The sequence below is a fragment of the Dictyostelium discoideum genome (assembly GCF_000004695.1).
Source record: "Dictyostelium discoideum AX4 chromosome 4 chromosome, whole genome shotgun sequence".
Classification (NCBI taxonomy): Eukaryota; Evosea; class Eumycetozoa; order Dictyosteliales; family Dictyosteliaceae; genus Dictyostelium; species Dictyostelium discoideum.
In genome coordinates, this window is record NC_007090.3 from 3,870,193 (window position 1) to 3,888,034 (window position 17,842).

General features: G+C 22.7%; 7 protein-coding genes across 7 annotated transcripts; 2 read left to right on the forward strand and 5 right to left on the reverse strand.

Moving 5' to 3' along the window:
- Nucleotides 1–728: 728 nt before the first annotated feature.
- vinA (vinculin A) lies at nucleotides 729–3,383 on the forward strand (the record flags this gene model as incomplete). Its single annotated transcript, XM_632926.1, has 2 exons — nucleotides 729–818; nucleotides 945–3,383. The coding sequence occupies 2 exons, from the start codon at nucleotides 729–731 to the stop codon at nucleotides 3,381–3,383; spliced, it is 2,529 nt and encodes an 842-aa protein (XP_638018.1).
- Nucleotides 3,384–3,533: 150 nt separating this feature from the next.
- DDB_G0285941 (hypothetical protein) lies at nucleotides 3,534–4,996 on the reverse strand (the record flags this gene model as incomplete). Its single annotated transcript, XM_632927.1, has 2 exons — nucleotides 3,534–4,643; nucleotides 4,715–4,996. 2 exons carry the CDS (start codon nucleotides 4,994–4,996, stop codon nucleotides 3,534–3,536), a joined length of 1,392 nt encoding a protein of 463 aa, XP_638019.1.
- Nucleotides 4,997–6,210: 1,214 nt separating this feature from the next.
- fhkD (FHA domain-containing protein) lies at nucleotides 6,211–8,460 on the reverse strand (the record flags this gene model as incomplete). The annotated part of the gene is made up of 1 exon (XM_632928.1): nucleotides 6,211–8,460. One exon carries the CDS (start codon nucleotides 8,458–8,460, stop codon nucleotides 6,211–6,213), a length of 2,250 nt encoding a protein of 749 aa, XP_638020.1.
- Nucleotides 8,461–9,493: 1,033 nt separating this feature from the next.
- Nucleotides 9,494–10,349, reverse strand: DDB_G0285965 (AWS domain-containing protein; the record flags this gene model as incomplete). Its single annotated transcript, XM_632929.1, has 2 exons — nucleotides 9,494–9,845; nucleotides 9,949–10,349. The coding sequence occupies 2 exons, from the start codon at nucleotides 10,347–10,349 to the stop codon at nucleotides 9,494–9,496; spliced, it is 753 nt and encodes a 250-aa protein (XP_638021.1).
- Nucleotides 10,350–10,881: 532 nt separating this feature from the next.
- Nucleotides 10,882–14,194, reverse strand: DDB_G0285967 (LIM-type zinc finger-containing protein; the record flags this gene model as incomplete). Its single annotated transcript, XM_632930.2, has 4 exons — nucleotides 10,882–12,434; nucleotides 12,532–13,276; nucleotides 13,373–13,750; nucleotides 13,874–14,194. The coding sequence occupies 4 exons, from the start codon at nucleotides 14,192–14,194 to the stop codon at nucleotides 10,882–10,884; spliced, it is 2,997 nt and encodes a 998-aa protein (XP_638022.2).
- A 1,046-nt stretch (nucleotides 14,195–15,240) lies between these two features.
- Nucleotides 15,241–15,858, reverse strand: DDB_G0285969 (DJ-1/ThiJ/PfpI family protein; the record flags this gene model as incomplete). Its single annotated transcript, XM_632931.1, has 1 exon — nucleotides 15,241–15,858. One exon carries the CDS (start codon nucleotides 15,856–15,858, stop codon nucleotides 15,241–15,243), a length of 618 nt encoding a protein of 205 aa, XP_638023.1.
- A 539-nt stretch (nucleotides 15,859–16,397) lies between these two features.
- On the forward strand, nucleotides 16,398–17,017 carry rpl37 (ribosomal protein L37; the record flags this gene model as incomplete). Its single annotated transcript, XM_632932.1, has 3 exons — nucleotides 16,398–16,400; nucleotides 16,652–16,889; nucleotides 16,983–17,017. The coding sequence occupies 3 exons, from the start codon at nucleotides 16,398–16,400 to the stop codon at nucleotides 17,015–17,017; spliced, it is 276 nt and encodes a 91-aa protein (XP_638024.1).
- Nucleotides 17,018–17,842: the final 825 nt, after the last annotated feature.

The following is a 17,842-nucleotide window of genomic DNA, read 5'->3' on the forward strand; positions in this document are numbered from 1 at the left end:
AATAATAATAATAATAATAATAATAAATAAAAATAAAATAAAATAAAATAAAATTTATCATTTAATTATTTGAATTGAATCAAAATAAATTAAATAAAAATAAATAAATAAATAAAACAAAAATTCAACCCCTCTATCATGTTTTAGTTGGTGTTATTGTATCATTTTTGTGTTTTTTTTTTTTTTTATTTTTTGAAAATAATCACCACAACCCAATATTAGCACCTCATCGAAAAAACAAACCATATCAAAAAAAAAAAAAAAAAAAGGAAAAAAAAAAAAAGGAAAAAAAAAAAAATAGAAAAAAAAAAAAATAGAAAAAAAAAATAGAAAAAAAAAATAATATTGTTAGATGTAACACACTCAAAAACCAATTTAACACACTCAAACCCATTTATTAATATTTTTAATTTATTTTTATTTTCCAATTTTTTTTTCTTTTTTTTTTTTAATTATTACTTTTTTTTTTTTTTTTTTTAATCATCATCAATTGTTAAAATATTATTATTATTTTTTTTTTCAACTGATAAATTATATTATTTATTTATTTATTTTTTACATTTAAATATTAACAATAAAAAAAACAAATTCTACATATTTTTATTTTTTTCATAGCAATAAATTAGTCAACTTTTTTTAAAAATTTAAAAAAGGTATATAAAAAAAAAAAAACTCAAAAATCCAAAAATAACCAAATTTAAAAAGAAATAAAATAAAAAAATAAAAAAATGGATGAAGTATTAGAAATGATTGCTGATGCAGTTTCCTCATTGGTTGTTGCAATCACAGATAGTGAAGAGAAAAATACTCTTTTTGGTGTATGTATAAAATAAGAAGAAAATTAAAAAAAAAAAAAAAAAAAAAAAAAAAAAATTAATTAACAATTAATATTAATTTATTAATTTATTTAATTTATTTATTTTATTATTATTATTATAATATAGGATATGGTACCAGGTGTTGAATTAATTCAACAAGCAGTTAATGGAATGGCAGAAGCAGCAGAGGAAACAGTATCATTAATTGATGAAGAGTTTATTGGACAATTAGAGAGTACATCAAAACAATTAAAGAATTCAGCAGGTCAATTATATGTTCATGCAGTTCGTGCAAGAGAAGATCCATGGAATAGAGTACCACAAAAGGATGCAATTAAAGCAGCCAAACAAATTCTTCAAAATGTTGTATTATTGGTATTGATTGAAGAGCAATCAAACATTAAGGTATTGGTAAACATTGCAAAGAAAGCAGCTGAAGGTGTAAGAAGAATCGATGAGATTGAAAATATTAAGCAATTGGATGTTATGATTGGTGACGTAAATCAATTACAAAATGAATTGGTTAAAAGATCACAACGTCGTTCAGAGGGTAGCCACAATCCAGAGCTACGTTCAAAACTTGAAGATATCGCCACAATGGTAAACATACTCTCTGAACAACATCAAGCAAGTGCTCGTGATGTTTGTAGAAATCCAAGAGAGGAAACCCTAAGATCAAAACGTTCAGAACTTTCAAGTAAATTATTATCAGCAATCGATGATTTAATCTACACTATTAAATTGATTTTCGAGAATAATACAAAATTCGTTGATCTCGCTTTCAAATGGAAACCAGTTCGTACAATGGCTGAAGATGAAGTTACTCGTGCCTCCGCTGTTCTTATTGATAATCTTCGTACACTTCCAAAATCAATTGAGGCTGGTAATGGTCCAGCAGCAGCTAGAGAGATTGTCAATGCTGCAAACTTACAAATTTCAAATGCAATCATCGTTGCAAATCGTTGTCAAGATCCAGTTAAAAAGAAAATGTTATTGAAACAAATTGAAGAATTAAAGAAATTGACACCAATGCTTATCTCTGCTATGAAACCAGTTTTGGAGAATCCAAATGATCAAGAAGCTCAAAAACATTTAGAATCTGTAATTTATTCAACCCAAAAAGCATCTGAAGCATTGGCAACCGCAGTTGTTTCTTCACCAGCAGAAATTGTTGCAGCATCTGGTGTTTCATTAGCAAGAGATTTAGATTCTTTAGAGGAAGCAATTGCATCAGGTGATAAGAAACGTGCTCAAGTTATTCTCTCTCATATTCCAAGTGCAATTGATAAACATATTGAATTGGCAAATGCTCTCTTAGAGACTATTACAGATCCAGGTCAACGTCATCAAATTAAACAATCCATTGAAAGATTACAAACACTTAAACCAAGAATCATTGAAAATGCAAATAGAGCAATCGCCAATCCAAATGACCATGAAGCTCGTAAAAATCTTTCATCAGATATTAAAGAAGCCAAAAAAGCAATTGGTCAAATCAGTCAACCATATGAAGTCGTTTCAGCTCTCAATACTAAAATTCATAATGATCTTGATTCACTCATTAAATGTATCGATGAAGGTGGTCCAGATATGCAAGTTAAAGGTGTTCAATATGCTAAAGATATAGCAAACTCTATTAAAAAACAAATTGAAGCAGCCGAGGCATACGCTCAAACTATCACTGATCCAGATCGTAAGAAACAAGTACTAGATTCAATTGAACAACTTAAAAAACTTACTCCACAACTTTTAGAAGCAATTAGAGCATGTTTAGCAAATCCTGATGATAAAGAAGCTCGTAAGAGACTCGATGATGTCGTCAGAAGAGTTAAAGAAGCAAGTAGTAATCTTAGTCAAGTCATTCAACCAACTGCTGATGAACTTAAAGAAGAAAAGAGAAAGAGAAATGAAGAGATTGCAAGAATTGAAGCAGAGGAAAAAGCAAAAGCTCGTGCCTTATTAAAAGCTGCTGAATTGGCAAGAATTGAAGCAGAGGAAGAAAAGAAACGTTTGGCTATAATTGAAGAAGAAAAGAAACGTTTAGCTGCAGAGGAAGAGGAAAGAAAACGTGCTCCAAAACTCGTCGTTCCAGAAGGTCCAGTTAATAAAGCAGTTTTCGGTGCTGCCGCTGATGTCGCTCAAGCTTTAGAATCAAAAGTTCGTGATGGTACACCATTGGGTATACTCGTTCAATTATCCGACGAAATCGCTCAACAAATGGCTTTAATCGCAAGTTTCGCAATGAATGGTGATGTTAAAGGTATGATTACTGCTGCTCGTAAAATCGCAGATACCATCAAACAAGTTCAAACTCAAGCTAAACATATCGCTGACAATTGCACTGATCCACGTTTAAAACAAAATGTTTTAACCTATTGCGATTGTGGTGGTAATTTCAGTACCCAACTTAAAATCCTTTGCGCCGTTAAATCAAATGATTTTAATGATCCAACCGCTGAAGAACAATTAGTTACTTGTGCTAAAGGTTTATCAGGTGCTGTAATTAATCTTGTAAAATCTTCTGAAGCTGCATCAATTAAACAAAGAAAAGTACCACAACAATAAATAATAAAAAAAAAAAAAATAATAGTAATAATAATTAATATTTTTAAAAAAAATAAAATAAAAAAATGTATAGTTTATAATTGTAAAAAAAAAAAAAAAAAAACCTTTTTAAGAATGAGTTATAACTTGAATAATCTTTATTTTATTTTTTTAAAAAGCAACAAATTTTTTATTCTTTACCTTTTCATTTTTAAAACTATTTTCTTTAGGTGATGGATAATCTTTGATCTCTAAACCAAATTTATCATCAGATTCTAAAATTTTAACCACTATATTGTTTTTAGTTGGACGGAACAATATTAATAAAACTATATAAAAGATTGCATTTATTGTTTGATATAGTATTGAGATGACTTTGAATTTTACCCATGGTTCTGTGAAATGAGCACAAACAACAATCATTGGTTGAGCAATGAACCATAATGTAAAAATGATGGTAAATATTAAAATGAACTTCTTTTTCATTTCATCATTTTGTTTTCTACGACTTAGAGTGTTTCCAATTGTAAAAAAGAAAATAATGAAAACATAGATAGCCAATAAAGCGTAACCTGGGTATGTATCATAAAAGTAAATGTAGTTATTAAATTCTGGTGCTTTGAAACAAACGAAAATGTATACAATTACACCAAAAACAAATAATAATCCAGAAACAGATAAATTAACCATTCTTTTTATCATTGAGCCATAATATAGAGAGGTTGTCCAACCTTGTCCAACCATTAAAATGAGTAATACAAATAATGAATTTGCCAAAATACTAAAAATATTACCAAATAAATTTGCATATTTTAATTCAGGTCCATCATATTTTATAATGGTTGACCAATTTGCCAAAAATAATACCAATGAAATCAATTGCACTCCAAGTATTACAATAAAGAATTGTAATACTTTTGATTCCAATTGTTTTTTCTTTAATATTATAATAAATACAATGGTTATTACAAACATTATGATATATAATAAAAAGTAAAACATTTGAGATTGTGGAATTGATTGTTGATCAGCTGATAGTACACTATCGATATGATCACCATTATTTGATAATGAGAAAACATATTCTGCAAAATATTTTTTATTAACATTTGAACCAGTACCACCTCCAGTTGATCTATTACCTCTTTCACAATCAGCAATTGCAACAATCCAAAAACGATCTCTCTGTTGCATTACACTTTTAACTTGCATTCTACTCTCCCAATCCAAATCATTTGGATTATTAACAAATGGTGAAAATTCATAGTTATTCCAAGAAACCTTTTTAAAAAATTAAATATATTAATATACTGATGTATTAAAATTTTTAAAATACCTATTAAAAAACTTACTTTTTGTTCACATGAATATTTATTACCATAAATATCATCCAATAATTCATTATAATTCGGGTTTTTGTCGGAATATAATAAAATTTTTGTATCTTTTGATAATGAATGGAATAATTTCATTATTACATGGCCTCCTTGGTCTTGAAAACAAAATTTAGTTATAAATTTCCATTTACCTGGTGTTGAATATAAACCACCAACTGTTATTGAATTTACAACACTAAAAAATGTACAACATGATAATAATAATAATATTATTTTTAATATTTTAAAATTTTTCATCTTTTAGATTACTTGTATTTATCTTATTTATTATTATAATGATTTTTAGTTTTTTATTTTTTTTTTTAAAATAATTTTTTTATTTTTAATTTATTATTATTATATCTATTATAGTTATTATAATTATTATTATTTTTTTTAAGTACTTTTTATTTAATATTATCTTAATAATGTAAAGTAAAAAGGAAATAAGAATAATTAATAATTATTTTTTAATTATTTTTTAAAAAAAATATAAATAAATAATAATAATTTAAATATAAGAAACTCAAATTTAAAAAATAAAAAAAGAAAATTAAAAATAAAATGTTTAAAATAAAAATAATTATAATTAAATAATATCAAAAATACAGAAAAAAAGAAATAAAAATGTTTAAACAGTTTTAATTTGTTTAACCCTTTTTTTGAAAATTAAAAAATAACAATTAAATTATTTATTACTTCCAAAAGTAAATCCACCTTATCTCACCCACCCTTTTAAAATATTAAAAAAGAAAGATAATTAAATATTTAAAAAAAAAAAAAAAAAAAAAAAAAAAAAAAAAAAATATCCCCCACTTTTATATGATACCAAAAATGATGATATGTTATTAGTTTTATATTTAAAGGGGGTGGGTTTATTTTATTTTTTTTAAATATTAAAATGATTTTTTGATAAAATTAAAAAAACTTCTTGTAACCCTCCCATTTAATCAAAAAAAAAGTAAATCTAATTTAAAATAATAATTTATATAAATCTGTAAAATGGTTATTTTTATTCAAAAAGAGATTGAAATAATATTTATATATATATATGGGGGGTATATATTTAATAACCATATTTTATTTTAAATTATATAAAAAATAAAAAAATTTAAATCATAATAAAAACAAAAATAAATCCTATTTTTTAAAAATTTAAAGTTTTTTTTTTTTTTTTTTTTTTTTTTTTTTTTTTTTTTTTTTTTTGTATAAACGATTGTATATCTTTTTTCTTTATTTAAAAAAAAAATTGAATTTATTTTAAAATAGTAAAAAAAAAAAGACTAAAAAAAAAGATAAGATCTTTAAACATGTTTTCCAACGTTTGTCCCTTTTTTTTTTTTTTTTTTTATTTTTTTTTCTTTTTCCTCTTTTTGAAAAATTAATTTATAAAGAGTTTGTGATTTGTAGTTTGTAATTTGTGATTTGTATTTTTTTTTTTTTTTTTTTTTTTTTTTTTGTATTTTAAATCTTCAAGAACCCTTTAATCTTTTGGGTGGAGGTTTACTAGAAATTCCATTATTAATATTGTGGTTATTATTATTATTATTATTATGATTGTTACTGTTAATTACAATTACATCATTCACATTTTCACTACTTGAGCTTTCTTTTTCTTTTCTCTTTTTATCACCATCATCACTCAATGCTAAAATTGATGGAGATTTCATTGTTATAGAATTTGATACAGGTATTGAGGTTGAAGAAGTTCCCATTGTAACTGAATTTGATGTAGGCATTGATGTTGCTGTTGATGTTGTAGTTGAGTTTGTGATTGGTTTTACAGGTGTAGAAGTTGGTGTACAATCAAAGGGATCATTATTGGTTGCCATAAATTTAGAATATAAATTACCATTATTATTAATTATAGCTGGTTTACCACCACTGCTATTATTATTATTATTATTATTATTATTATTATTATTATTATTATTATTATTATTATTATTATTATTATGTTGATTTGGTGAAGGTTGTTCAAACTGTAATTTTGGTCTATTAGATTTAGTCTTTGGACTTTGACTTGTTTTCTTTAATACACTATTATTATTATAATTATTACTGTTACTATTTAAACTTTTAATAATATTTTTATTATTATTTTTATTATTATTATTATTATTATTATTATTATTATTATTTGGTGATGTAGTATTAGTTGTTGTTGAATTTAAAGTCATTGGAATATTTTTAGATTTAACATCTACCACTGGTAATTGAACTACACCATGAGAACGTTGTGGTGATTTTGAGATTGGAGATTGATTAGCGATGACAGTGCTGCATCTTAATAAGTCGTCATCATTGAACCAATCATGTGATAGAGCACCTTTAGTACTTATTCTTTTGGTTGGATCAACGTTTAATAATTTCTTAATTAAATCTTTTGCATTCTCAGTGACGACATCCCAAACTGGTAAACTGAAATTATAGAGACCTTGATTGATTAGTTTCAAATTGAAATTATTAGTATGGTCAAAATCAAATGGTGGTCTACCTGATAATAAAATATATAAAATACAACCCAATGACCAAACATCCACTTCTTTGCCATAACCTGTATTAACTTGAGCTCCACCATCTCCATGAAGACAATTTCTAATGATTTCAGGTGCAACATAGAGTGGAGTACCGCATAATGTTGTTGCCATCTCCTTTTCACCAATAATCTTGGCCAAACCGAAATCGGTGACTTTGATAACTGATGATTTGCCATGACTTACAGCTGAGATTAATATATTTTCAGGTTTAAGATCTCTATGTGAAATATTTAGATCGTGAAGGTATGATACGGCCTCTAGGATTTGTTTAAAGGTATCCTTTGCCTCAGGTTCAGAGAATCTACCCTTTTGTTTAATTTTTTCAAAGAGTTCACCACCGGTTGCCAATTCCAATACAATGTAGAAGTATCGATCCGATTGAACGATATCGATAATTGAGATGATATTTGGATGTTTGATCTTCTGTAAAATTTCAACCTCACTTTCCATTTGTCTTCGAGTCTTTGTTTGACTCCAAAATTTTTTCTTGTCAATGATTTTCACAGCAAACACTTCACCAGTATCACGTCTAATACAACGTTTCACCACACTAAAATTACCAGTACCCAATATACCCTGAATGGAGTATTTCTTATTCATCTCCTCTTCAAATGGTTCATCAATGTATGGATTGGTTAAATCTAAAAATGTGAATGATAATGAACTTATTAACTTTGCTGATGTAAATGATACCATATCTCCATTTTGAATTATTGTAGTTTTATCTTTCCCTAATATACATCCTTTTACAAATGTACCATTTGAGCTTGTATCTGTAATTTTTGTAATATAATTCTTTGTTGTATTATTGTTATTATTATTATTATTATTATTATTATTATTATTATTATTATTATTATTATTATTATTATTATTATTATTATTATTATTATTATTATTATTATTATTATCACCATCATTATTATTATTGTTATTATATTTTTGACATGGAATTTCTTCTCTAAATATTCTACAATGTATACCACTAACTGTTGGATCATGTAAAACAACTTGACATCTTTTTGGATTCCTACCAAAGAAAATGGAATGTTCAATCAAATCTATATGTCTTGACTCTGGATGATTGGAAACTAATCTACCCCATAACGATGGTACCACTTGAACCTTCTTTTCTGCATCTGTTTCTTCAATTGGATCTTGTCTTTGGGTTGCTTCATCCATTTATTTTATTTTATTTTATTTTATTTTATTTTATTTTATTTTATTTTATTTTATTTTATTTTATTTTATTTTATTTTATTTTATTTTATTTTATTTTATTTTATTTATTTACTGTATATATATAAGTATAGCATGAATTATTATAATAGTTCTTATTACCTTTTTTTTTTTTTTTGTTTTGTTGTTATTATGTTTGAAATAAAAAAAATAATACCCAAGTAAAAAAAAAAAAAAAAAAAAAAAAAAAAAAAGAATTATTATATTATTTGAAATAATAAAAGATTCATACACATATAGAAATTTTTTATATATCTTAAAAAAAAAAGTATAAAAAAGGTGTTTGTGCGAATGTGTGTTGCTAGTGAAAACTAAAATAAAAAAAAAAAATAAAAAAAAAAATAGAAAAAAAAAAAAATAATAAAAAAAAAAATAAAAATAAATTAAAAAAAAAATGAAAAAAAAAAAATAAAAAAAATAAAAATAAATAAAATAAAAATTTAAAAAAAAAAAAAAAAAAACCCTATCAATGATTTTGGGGAGCTATTTTCAAAATCTTTTTTTTTTTTGATGTTTCGCCCAAACCCTTTTTTTTTTTTTTTTTTTTTTCCCTCCTTTTTTTTTTAGTTTTTTGTTAAATACCTAATAATATGATAATTGTTGACAAATAAAAAAAAATAAATAATTTCAAAAATAAAAAAAAAAAACTAAATAATAAAAATTTCAATGAATATTTTTGTGTATCCGATTAATTTATAATCCAATCCTCCATTTTTGTTTTTTTAATTATCTTTTTCAAATTTTACAGATATAGTTGTAATCTTTTTTTTTTTTTTTATTATTCTTTTTTTTTCAAAAAAAAAAATTAAAAATCAAATAAATAAAAAAAAAGATTGTTGGTTTATTTTTTATTTTTTATTTTTATTTTTTAAAACAGTATTTATTTTTTTTTTTATTTTTTTTTTTTTTTTATTTTTTTTTTATTTTTATTTTTATTTTTTTTTTTTTCTAAAAATAGATTAAATAAAATTACAATTTATAATATAAATAAAAAAACTAAAATTAAAAAAAATGGAAATGTAAAATTAGAACTAATTGTATTGAAAGCATTATTTGGTATAGGTTTAATTAGGAAATTTGGATCGTTTGGGTAAAAATAATGTGACCCTGTTTCACCATTTTTTCTTGTCGAATATGAAATTGCATTATTTGACATTTTTGTTTGTAATTTTATTGAGAGGTTTGTTGAATTACAATAATAAAAATAAGTAAAGTCCTCATCACAATCAATACTTCCACCATACAAACAAACACCCTTTTTAAATACTTGTAATCCATCTAATCTATATCTCCAAATTCTTTCATCAGAAAGTTTTGTTTTACTATAACTTTATTATATAATTTTAATAATGGGGGGGGCAATTTTTTTTTTTTTTTTTTTTTTTTTTTTTTTTTTTTTTTTTTTTTCATTATAAATTAGCAATTACCTACGTTTCAGTTATTTGACAAAAATCCTTTTCTTTATAATTTATTATTTTATAAACAACTTTAAAGGATGTATTTAATACTTGAACGCATTCATTTAGATTTATATAATATCTACAATCTTCTCCACAAAAACAAGACATAGAAAAATAACAATCCCTTGTGCTATTTTCAAATCCACCTGAACAATCAAGTTGGAAATATGGCATGGAAAAACAATATTCTGTCCCTTTTAAAATTGCTTGGTATTGTATAGGTCCACCCTCACAATTTGGGTTATTAAATGATTCAACTTGATAATATTTATCTTTTGATGTACCATAAAACGAATTTCCCATACTACCATTTATTAATATAAATAAAATTGATATTATAAAATAACTTGGAAAATAAAATTGATTTTTCATTTTTTTTTTTTTTTTTTTTTTTTGGGGATAAATAATAAATAATATTTTAATGAAATAAAATTATCAATATTAAAAATAAAAAGTGTAAAATTATTTTTGTTAATTTTTTTTTTTTTCTAAATAATAAAAAGAAAAAAAAAATAATAAAAAATTAATAATCAAAAATAAAAAAAAAAACCACACCCTTCAACCCTCATTTTTTTGTGATCTATTTTTAATTTGTTTTCAATATTTTCAAAATAAAAAAAATAAATAAAAAAAACAGTGACAGAGGTCAATATTTTTAAAATAAAAAAAAAAATAATAATTATAACGGAAATGATAATTATCTATCTGTGTAACCTCAAAAAAAAAAAAAAAAAAAAAAAAAAAAAAAAAAAAAAAAAATATAAAAATAAATAAAAATAAATAAAAAAAAATATAAATAAATAAAAGAAATAAAAAATTAAATAAAAAAAAATTTACAAAAATATAATTTTATATATCTCCTTATTACTTTATTTTAATTTAATTATTATTTATTTATTATTAACTAAGTTGAAGTATTTGTTGTAGTTGTTGTATTTGAATTATTTGATTGTTGTGGTGGTACAAAAGCATTAACTAAAGTTGATAAAGAGTTATTTGATGAATCTAATTCATTTTTTGAATGATTTAAAAAATCTTTTCTTCTTGTACCTCTTAAAGATGGATAAGCAGTTTTAAAAGTTTGTTTTCTCATTTGACGATGAAATGAAGGATAGAGTAAAGTTTTACGTTCACCACTATTTTTCAAATCCTCTAAATGAATTTTAATTGAATTTCTAAATAATGATCTACTCTTATTTAAACAAAACAATGGTGCATCTTTTTGAATTGATGATGATAATGGTGAATTTGATGGTGATGTTGAAGGTGATGTTGATGTTGATGATGTTGAACTAACTACATTATTTGTGGTGGTGGTAGTAGTCGTTGATGAAGTGGATAATGATGATGATGATTTTTCAGAAATTTGTTGACTATTTTTTAAAGATGTAATTAAAGTATGTTGAATATGAATTTGAGTTTTTCTTTTTAAGATATCTTCATTTCTACATTTTTCACAAATTGATTCACCATTCTTTTCAAAATATTTACCACCTTCTAAAACCTCGTTACAACAGAAACATCTGAAACAAGTTGGACATAAATTTTTACCATTAACTTTTAAAAACATGCCATCTATATATTGGTTGCATTGGTCACATTTGGTACCTACCAATTCTTCGAAATGATCTTTACAATAGATTAGACCTTGATGGTCACCCAATTGACCCTCTATTTGAATAGCACATTTAGAACAAACCAAACAAGCTACATGCCATTTAAAATTCAATGCATCCATCATAACTTCGTCAACTATTGGTAATTTACAACCATAACATGTGATTTCAGAATGAGCTTCATTCATTATATGATTAACATCGCAATCAAAGCAAACCGGTTTATCGTTTCTAATATAATATAATGATGGATCCATTGGGGTTTCATCAAAACATTCTGAACATTGAAAACATTCTCTATGATAAATACCACAATCCAATATAATTGGTCTACTTTGATTAATTGCCAATTCACATTTACTACAAATCATTGATTCAACTGTCATTTGTCGCCTTTTTCCATTATCTTCTAAATCATTAAATATCATTGATGGATCAATTGATGATACTGGTGATGGTTCTGTTGATTTATCAATTTCAATAACTAATTTTATAATCTCTTTATCTAATTTATCACAAATTTCTGGTATTTTATTCTCCAAAATATTTTCAATATTATCATTATTATTATTATCATCATCATCACCATTTTGTCGATTTTTATTATCAATACAACTTGAACATTTAAATCTTCTAATATTATTGATATTTTCAACTATAAAATCTTTACCACCTAAATAACTTGTGCAATAATAACATAAAAAGCATGATCTGTGATAAATATGGTCACCCAATTCTTCAAAATCTGATGTTTTAATAACTAAATTACAACCTGAACAACTCTTAAAAAATTCAGTACCACAATCTGTACATAACATTTCATTATTTTCAAATACACAATCTAAATTATATTTTTTTAAAGAAAAAAAAAAATCAACTTTAGTATATTATATCACAATTTTTCATTTATTCGTTTTGAATATTTATTTAAAACTTACCACTTTCACCACCCAATGGTTTTGAACATTTTACACAAACTACACATTTCCAATGATAATTTTCAGAATTTCTATTAATTGATGGATCAGTTGCAGTTATAGGAAGATTACATTTTGGACAAATAAATGCTAATTTAGATCCTCTATTTTTAACAATTTTACTATTATTACCCCAAGCTGAAAAACTGTTATTATTAATAATGTTATTATTATTATTATTTTTATTTGAATTCTCATCGTTAATTTTATTATTATTACTATTAATATTATTATTATTATTATTATTATTATTATTATTATTATTATTTGAAATGATTTCAAAAGTATTATTTGTACTTGATGATAAATTTGAAGTTGATGATGTTGATGATGTTAATGATTTATTATTACTATTACTATTATGATATAATTTTGCTAAACCAGTTGCATAAGAAGTATTGAATACTCTTTTTTCTTCAACAGATTCTTCTGAAACTGAACTAGAGTCATCATCTCTGTCATCCTCTAAAAATATTAATTCAATTGAAAAATTACTATGGAAATGTTTTAAATCTTTATGTGCTTTATCAATTTCTTGTCTTCTTATATGAATTTTAGTTCCTTCAATAAATGCTGTATGAAAACAATAACTAAACATATGACCCTTTGAATTTCTATTAAAAAATTGAATTTGAACATCATTAACTAATAAAATATTACCACAATCTAATTCAACTTGTTGATGAATTGTTCCTTTTTTTAATTTCTTATTTTTTTTAAAAAAAAAAATAATAATAATAATTATTAATTAATAATTAATTATAATCAATATAGTTAATAAAATAAAATAAATAATACATACAACTGGTTTTGAATAAAATACAGATTTACCTTGTTGAACAATTGATAAATATGGTTCACAACCACCACCTATATTAAAATTTGGTAATGAATTCATTTTTATCATTGATAAAACTTTTGTAATTGATGGTGGTTTTGGTATTGGTTTACCATATTGTAGTAATGCTTCGAAATATCTAACATATCTGATTTGACTTGGAATTGTTACACCCTTACTATTGTGTGTTCTTTTATTTGCAAATAATCTCATTGACTCTGATCCAGTTTGACATTGTTTATTATATAATAGCCAACATGCTAACATTGTACCAGTTCTACCTTTACCTGCTTTACAATGAACTGCAACTACATTTTCTGGATTTTGATCCAACCACATCTCCTAATTTAAAAAAATAAAAAAAAAAATAAAAAAAATAAAAAAAATAAAAAATTGTTAGTATGATTGATTGATTTATTAAAAAAAAGTATAAATAAATAAATATAAATATAAATATTCACATACCATATCATTACAAAATTCTGAAATTATATTTAAAGTTGGTGGACAATGATCATCAAATGGATATTCACTAACTCTATCTTCAAATCTGCAATGTTCATATTTTCTTTCAGAACAAAGATTATAAACTTTATAATGGTCTGCATGTAATGTATTGAAAAATCTTTGGACATCCCTCATTCTATTCCTATATAATCCTTCCAATGATTCACTAGGAAAACCCATTGCTATAACTCTGTCTGTGATATATGATAAATCAAGATCAAAATTATACATTTCAAAACGTCTTTTCTTTTTTGATACCATTTTTCTTACTAAGTCCATTTTTCTTTATATTTTTTTTTTTTTTTTTTTTATTTTTTACCCAGGCAAAAAAAAAAAAAAAAAAAAAATCTTAAAAATAAAATTTATCTCTATGTAATTATTTTTTTTATTTTTGTTCTGTTTTTATTTTTTAATTTTATTTTTTTTTTTTTTTTTTGATGTAAAATTTTGGTCGTTTCTTGGTGTTTTTTTTTTTATTTTTTTTTATTTTTTTTCTTTTTTTTTTTTGAAAACCTCTATTATAAAAAAAAAAATAAAAACTATTGTTTGCTAAAATGATATGTTGTGACAAACAAATAATGGCAGATTAAGATGAAACAAAAATCCAAACAATTACGACAGTGCCACGCAAAGTAAAAAAAAAAAAAAAAAAAAAAAAAAAAAAAAAAAAAAAAAAAAAAAAAAAAGAGAGTAAAGAAATTTTTGTTGGATTGTCCCAAAAAAAAAAAAAAAAATATTTTTAAAAAAAAAAAATTTAAAAATAAAAAAAAAAGATATTTTAAAAAGATATTTTTTTCAACATTAATGAAAAAAATAAAAAAAAAAAATAAAAATAAAATGAATAAAAAATTGATTATTATTTTAAAAAATAAAAATTTAAATATTTATGCTGTGGGCAAATATATTTTGTTTATTTATAAATTTTTCTTTTTTCTTTTTTTTTTTTTTTTTTTACTTTGTGTTAATATTTATATAAAAAAATGTTTAGAAAAAAAAAAAAAAAAAAAAAAAGAAAAAAATTAAAAAAAAAGAAAATTAAATTTTATCAAAATAAAAATTGATTTACACATCAAGATTTTTTTTTTTTTTTTTTTTTTTTGTTTTATTTTAATTTGTTTGTTTTAAAACCCAATTCAATTTTATTTTCTCTTTTTTTTTTGTAACCAAATTAAATGAAAATAAAGTAAAAAAAAAAAAAAAAGAAAATTGGAAAAATTTGGTTAAAAAAAAAAAAGTGGAAATTAACTCAAAAAGTGTAAGAATTTTGAGTAATACCAATAGGTAAACACATAAAATAAAAATTTATATGTAATAGTTTTATTTTATTAAAAACCCATTAAAGTTTTTACTTTTTTAGCTTTATTTTCATCAGACAAACGAGATAATAATTCAAAAGCAACATATGGAGCAGTTTGTGGATTGTATGATGTAATTACATTTTTATCAATTACAATTGATTGATCTGCGATAACGTTTGCACCGAAATCTCTTAATTGTTGTTGTCTAACACTATGTTCACGAAGAGAATTTCTGTAGGTTGTTGCATTTCTACCCTTTAAAATCCCACTTTTACCAAGTGCTAAAGCAGCAACACAAACCGAAGCAATATGTTTACCCTTTGAATCGAAATCTCTTATTAATTGTGATACATCTTCACTATAGGCTTCTTCATAAAATGAATAATTTTCAAATCCACCTGGAATTGCCAATGCATCAAATTCATCCAAAGATTTAACAACTTCACCTAATAATACATCCACTTGAACTTTAACACCAAATGTACTTGTAACCATTTTATTATACAATCCACATGTAACAACTTGAATATCTGCTTTATCTTCATTATTATCATCCTCTCTAGCCCAACCCATAACATCAACAAATGGTGTAAACTCCATTACTTCAAATCCTTTACATAATAATAATAATATTTTTTTGGTCATTTTTTATTTTATATTTATTTTTTAAATCTAATAATATTTTTTTTTTTTTTTTTTTTTTTATTTTATTTTGTTTAATGTTAAAAACAAAAAAATTTAATCTGGGTGTCCACTTTTTTTTTTTTTTTTTTTTTTTTTGTGAAAATTAAAAAAAATTTATTTATGTAAACCACCCATACCCTTAAAAAAAAAGAAAAAAAAAAAAAACAAAGAATAAATTTTTTTTTTTTCTTTTTTTTTTAAATCTTTTCATTTAAATATTTTAAAATGATAATTAAAATAAGAAAAAAAAATAAAAAAAAATAAAATAACAAAAACAAAAAATATTTAAAAAAAAAATAAAATAAAAAATAAATTAATCAAAACAGTGTGCGCATGTAACGAAACTTTTTTTTATTTTTATTTTTTTTTTTTTTTTATGACAAAGTCACTTTTCGCACAAAATTTTTTTGAAAATTTTTGAAAAAAAAAAGTCTTTTGGGGTGTAGATTTCAAAACCAATTCGTTTTTTTTATTTTGTTTTTTACATAAGATTTCATAAAATGGTATGTGTATACTATGTCAAATTTTATATCTGATATCACATCAAAGTTATTATGTTTTTCTTGAATAAATAATAAAAATATAATAATATCAAATAATACAATAATCCATAATATTGATGATTGATTGATGATTGAAATTTTTTGATAAAAAAAAAAAAAAATAGAAAGAGGATTATGATGAAAACTAATACCAATCTCATACACCAATCTATATCATATATCATCAATCTTTTATTTCGAAATAATAATAGACTAAAGGTACATTCAGTTTTGGTCGTAGACACACCAAGTCCCACACCTTATGCAGAAGATGCGGTAAATCATCATTCCACATCCAAAAGAAGACCTGTGCTTCATGTGGTTATCCATCCGCCAAAACCAGATCTTACAACTGGAGTATTAAAGCTCAACGTAGAAAGACCACCGGTACCGGTAGAACCAGATATTTGAAGACTGTCCACAAGAGATTCAACAGTGGTTTCAAAGAAGGTATGTTTTTTCTTAAATTCACATTTATATATATATATATCTTTACATTTATTGTTCTATACTAATTTTATTATTTATTTTTAACAAAATTAGCCTCTTTAGCCGTCAAAAAAACTGCTGCTAAATAAATAAAATCTTCAAATTAAATAGTACCTTTATTAAAAAAAAAATTAGTGTTTAGAAATTTATTGTGGAATTTTAGTTATATTTACAATTTATTTGTTTATTAGTCTTTCTAAAAGAGACACCCATATTATTTTTATTTTTTCTCTTTTTTGTTATTTAAAAGCTTTTTTTTGTATGAATTTATAGAAACTTTATAACTTTTTTTTTTTTTCATAAAAATAACCTGTCGATCAATATCAGAAAAAATAAATCAGTTTTTAAAACAAATAACCTCACACTTTTAACCAAAAATTTATTGTTTTTTTTGATTGAAAATAAAATAAAAATGAAATTTCCAAATATATACACTCAAAAATATCAATAAATTCGTAAAAACCTTAAAAGGGTAATTATTAAAATAGTAAAAAAAAAATAAAAAATAAAAAAAAAAATAAAAAAAAAAAAAAAATTTTATTTTATTTTTTTTTTTTTTTAGAAAATTAAAAAGAAAAGAGTAAAAAAAAAAAAGTAAAAAATAAAAAATTAAATAAAAAAAAAAAAAAAATTAAAAATAAAAATAAAAATAAAATAATATCCTAATATCGGTAGGCCCTTAATTGTAAAATATTTTTTTATTTTTTATTTTTATTTTTTTTTTTAAAATTCTAATATTTTTTTCCTTTACCTTTTCTAAATCTAAAATAGCACAACAACATATAAACACTAAACATATAAAACATACGCAAATTATCAAATTTTAAGAAGACACAAGAAAATTATTTTAAAAAAAAAAGGTAAAAACAATTTTAAAAATTATTATTATAATTTAGATTTAATTTTAAGTTTAT